The sequence below is a fragment of the Limulus polyphemus genome, unplaced genomic scaffold, assembly GCF_000517525.1.
Source record: "Limulus polyphemus unplaced genomic scaffold, Limulus_polyphemus-2.1.2 Scaffold567, whole genome shotgun sequence".
Lineage (NCBI taxonomy): Eukaryota > Metazoa > Arthropoda > Merostomata > Xiphosura > Limulidae > Limulus > Limulus polyphemus.
Genome location: NW_013666177.1, coordinates 153920 through 159096, shown reverse-complemented (window position 1 = coordinate 159096; position 5177 = coordinate 153920). Strand labels below are relative to the sequence as shown.

General features: G+C 34.3%; 1 protein-coding gene across 1 annotated transcript in view; it reads left to right on the top strand.

Moving 5' to 3' along the window:
• Nucleotides 1-4574, top strand: part of LOC106459146 (homeobox protein SIX6-like) — a 36496-nt gene extending 31922 nt beyond the window's left edge. The window contains exon 2 of the mRNA XM_013918740.1: nucleotides 4295-4574. Coding sequence (XP_013774194.1) covers nucleotides 4295-4574 — 280 coding nt within the window. The remainder of the gene's footprint in view (nucleotides 1-4294) is intronic.
• Nucleotides 4575-5177: the final 603 nt, after the last annotated feature.

Genomic DNA, 5177 nt, shown 5'->3' with positions numbered 1-5177 from the left:
CCGTCGAGAAAGAAAGTACTATATATAGTATATATATATATATATATATATATATATAGCAGGAATAGCTCAGCATGAGAGAGGTCTATATACATATATAGCAGGAATAGCTCAACATGAGAAAGGTCTACATATATATAGCAGGAATAGCTCAGCATCAGAGAGGTTAAATATATATAGCAGGAATAGTTCAGCATGAAAGAGAGAGGTCTATATACATATATAGCAGGAACACTAGTTCTATACTATGCATATTAATAAGCTATATCTTGTCTAGCTTCTAAACAAGTGAACAGACAAAATCTAGGATTCTGTGGTATAAGGATATATCAAGTGCTAGGCGCTACGTGAACAAACTTAATACATAAAACAGTTTTCATGAAAGCGTGATTTACACTGCTTATTGAGCACTTTGCAATGCTTTCTCAATTATCATATAAATCGCCTCATTTATTTTCAAAATGTTTTAACTGCCTTGATACCACATAAATTCATGTAAAGTTTTATGTGTAGGTACAGATTGTGTGTGATTAACATGTTGCATATTTATCATTGTTATTACTGCTCAATGTAATTACATTACTGGGAAAATTTAGATGATTCACGGCTCAACTTCACATTCAAGTGTATTACTATTAACTACTAGATTGAGCTAAATATATTTGTTTGTTGTTGTTAAGCACAAAGCTATGGGCTATCTGTGCTGTGCCAACCACGGGTACTGAAACATGGTTTTTAGTATTACAAGCCTTCAGGCATACCGCTGAGCCACTTGGGGGCTGGAGTTAAACAGAACTAGTAAATAAATTTTACTCGTGTTTTACTGGAATGTATGCAATTTATTGTATTACATGTCATTGTCATCACATTTACTTTACGGAAATATTTCACGAAGTGTTGTTTACGTCTAACTGTCTGTCTTAATTGATTTAACACTTTGATGTAGTACTTTATGTAATTTGAAATATGTGTTTATATATTTTTTAATTTAATGCACTTCTCTTCAGAAATACTCAATTGTACGCCATTTTGAAATTATGGTCCTAAAAAAGTGAAGAATGTCGAAAACAGGATAATAAGTTCCTCTCTGTTAATGTAATTGTCCTGTATTTGTTTGCTACTGTTCATGAGTGTCAATATTAAAGTTTTTCAATATAAATGATATAAACAAATGTTTGTGTGATTTTTTTTTCACGTGCCGCACAGTTTTGCAGTACGATCGTTTGGCATGTAAAGTGGATTGTCATGGTTTATAGACAATTACTTTCAAGCCCTCAAGAGTTTCAATAATTCGAACATTCCGCAGTCTTAAGTGACTTTCTGTAATAGGGCAGCAGCATAGATTTTTCACGGGTGGTTTACAGTGATTCTTTTTTTATGAATTCATAACAGTCAAGAATGAAAGCATGCTCTATCTTTAAACAAATAGAGCGTATTATATGGTTGTCCGTAAACTCGGTGTTTGATTTGTGGAGGAGAAAACCAATTATTGTGTATGCCATTCCATTTACGATGGATAATTACGTTATTATCGATGTTCTCATTAAACAGAACATGTTAACTAGATGTACAACTTATCTAATATCTAAATTTGGTCAAGTTAATTAAGCGAAAATACGGTCATGCGTATTAAGGTAAAAAATTGAAGATTAGAGAGAAATTTTTCTTTCTAAATGCAATTGGTCTGATTTATAATTTCTAGGTTAGGGCGCTCGGCTCGCAATCTGCGGGTCGATGGTTCGAGTCCCCGTCACATCAAACATGCTCGCCCTTGTAGCCGTGAGGGCGTTATTATGTGACGGTCAATCCCACTATTCGTTGGTAAAAGAGTAGCCCCAGAGTTGGCGGTGGGTGGTGATGACTAGCTGCCTTCCCTCTAGTCTTTCACTGCTAAATTAGGGACGGCTAGCGCAGATAGCCCTCGTGTAGCTTTGCGCGAAATACAAAACAAACAAATCTTTTTTTTTGTACAATTATAAAATATTCATCCATACACCTTGAGAGTTTCATTATTATAAACTGAAAAATCATTCCAAGTTCTATTTGCAATATACAGAGTTGGGAAAAGCGGCTATACAGTTGTATCATTTAGAATATAGTTTAATTTATAAATATCACTCTGAAACAAACAATTATTACATTGGTTTTAACTGTTTACATAATATTTTCTTTAATACCAACCGCAATACCAACTGTACCAATGGTGTAGTAACATTTTCACACCCTGTATATGTTTACATTTGTTCAATTTCTCATTCATTGTTTGTGTATGTACATCGGTGGATTTCAACTTTCACCGCTTTGTGCCGAATAAGTTTGAGTCTCACGATGTTTGTGTACACATTGTGTTGAGTTAGCTTGATTCTTACGATGTTTGTGTACACATTGTGTTGAGTTAGCTTGAGTCTTACGATGTTTGACTATAAATTGTGTTGAATTATGGAAATATTTTCATAGCTTGAGATTACGACGTTTGTTTAAACAATGTGTTTAGCCAATTTGAGTTGTACGATGTTTGCTTACTGACGGTGTTGAATTGGTTCGAGTATGATAATGTTTGCCTATACACAAACTAACCCAAACCTTCTATCTGGAATTCTAAAGTGTATATCCTGGATACGTCTGTGTTATAACTATCACAATACAGACAAACTTTTGTGTGTGTACTATAATGTTAGCATATTTGTTATCAGTATTTAACTGACGTTATACTTTCTAGAGCACAATTGTAAAATTACTTTAAATGTTTTGTATATTTGTTAATTTACATCTAAAAAGTGTGAGTTTTGACTCTTTAGGCTAAGTTATGTATGTACTCAAAGTTAAATGTAGAGATAAAAGAAATTAAGTGATAAAAATTATATTATTAATCTTCATTAACTTATCTATAAATAAAGTACCATTTTGTGTTATAGTTTTACAAACTATAAGACAAACGACAAATTACTTCGGTTGTAGACCAGTCTAACCCATATGTTGATAAATAAAGTACCATTTTGTGTTATAGTTTTACGAACTATAAGACAAACGACAAATTACTTCGGTTGTAGACCAGTTTAACCCATATGTTGATAAATAAAGTACCATTTTGTGTTATATTCTTACGAATTGTAAGACAAAAAACAACTTACTTCGGTTGTAGACCAGTTTAACCCATATGTTGATAAATAAAGCACCATTTTGTGTTATAGTCTTACGAACTGTAAGACAAAAGACAAATTACTTCGGTTGTAGACCAGTTTAACCCATATGTTGATAAATAAAGCACCATTTTGTGTTATAGTCTTATGAACTGTAAGACAAAAGACAAATTAATTTGGTTGTAGACCAGTCTAACCCATATGTTGATAAATAAAGCACCATTTTGTGTTATAGTCTTACGAACAGTAAGACAAAAGACAGTTCACTTCGGTTGTAGACCAGTCTATCCAATATATTGATAAATAAAGCACCATTTTGTGTTATAGTCTTACGAACAGTAAGACAAGAGACAGTTCACTTCGGTTGTAGACCAGTCTATCCAATATATTGATAAATAAAGTACCATTTTGTGTTATACTCTTATGAACTGTAAGATAAAAGACAACTTACTTCGGTTATAGATCAGTTATTGATGTTCTTTTAATGACGTCAAACCAGCCATAAAATAAAATTCTACAAAAGAAGCACAAAATGTATACATAAAGAGGAAGAAAGTGAACAGAAATGGTAGCCCAACAGTTGGCGGTGGGTGCTGTTGACTATCTACCTTCTATCTATTCTGTTATACATTTCGTGCTGTGTCATTCTCTGCGGTTTTTTGCCTGGAGCATCGTGTTCAAAACTTGGTGATTATATAGCTACATATTTGATTGTTTATCGACTGATGTAGGAGGGAACGATCACTAGATGGAACTTGTGATCACGGAAGTGATACTCACGTCCATAATGATACTAACTCAGTAATTAGAATAAAACACGAATAGTAAAGACCCGAAAATGTTATGTATACCCTGATTCTTGACCTTGATAAAGCGATAGTTACTTAGACTAGAGACCACGTATTTCTAATGGCGTTACCCACCTCTTGATATTTTACTTTCATAGATCGCTAATCGGTTTCTGTGCGTAACCAGTGTAATGAAATGTTTGTGTTGGGCGATTTTTGGGAGTTCATCCCGTAAAACTAATTTTTTGAAAATATGTTAGAATTATATGTTTTTATATAATCGATAATAATTTTATGTTCTCTGATTCTGAAATTCTTTGTCTACAACCTCGTATTTTTGTATTTATTTTTTTGCTTTCACAACAGACTTCTTCAACAACAAATGCATCATCACCAACAGCAGCACCTAAGTCGCCACACGACTAGTGGGAACAGTACGGCGACCAGCCAGAGTGGCCCGTCTCCGGTTGGCCAGCGAACCGCCGACTCCACTGAACGGAGGCCAACGACGGAGGAGACAGAAAGTACTAATGGGAGTTGCGGCAGTTGTGGCGGGATCAGTTTTATGCCTGGAAGTCCGACAGTGGTGTCGACTAGTTCAGAGTCCAGTTGTAGTCCTTCACCGGTTCACGCCCATGGACAGTGACCCTGATTGAAATCTGGATTATTTACTAAGTGTCTCACTATAAGTTTATTTATAGATAATACCAGTGTACAGTTCGGAAAGAAAAGTGATAACCTGTTTATTTCGTTGTTGGTCATTCTCTTTGTCAAGCGAGTTAATCGTCTTCAGCCTTTATAAACAGAGGTAACGTTATTTGCATGTGCAGCCTTTGCACAGTTTGTACATATAGTTATATTCTACTCGGCAGAACTCTAGGTGTGGGTAAACTCGGCCGCTACTGGACGTGCACCATCTGTGTACATAGAAGAGGCTTATATGCTTTTATTGCATATTTTTGTTCAGTGAATTTTGTCGTGCTTAGCACACGATAGATATATATAGAAAATAAAGGCACTTAATCCCTGTATCTTGTTTCCAGATTCATATTAACCGGTGGTATTAAGAAATGAATTAATTCTACTAACGTTAAATTGTCGTCTCACCTCTGTGAAATAAAGCTGCAGAACTTCTTAAAGCTAAAGCTAATTTGTTTTTAATTAGCATATAAAACATGACGCTTATAATATGAGATGAATCACATAATTATTTCGATACAAATAAAAAAGAACAGTTAATATTTTGAAA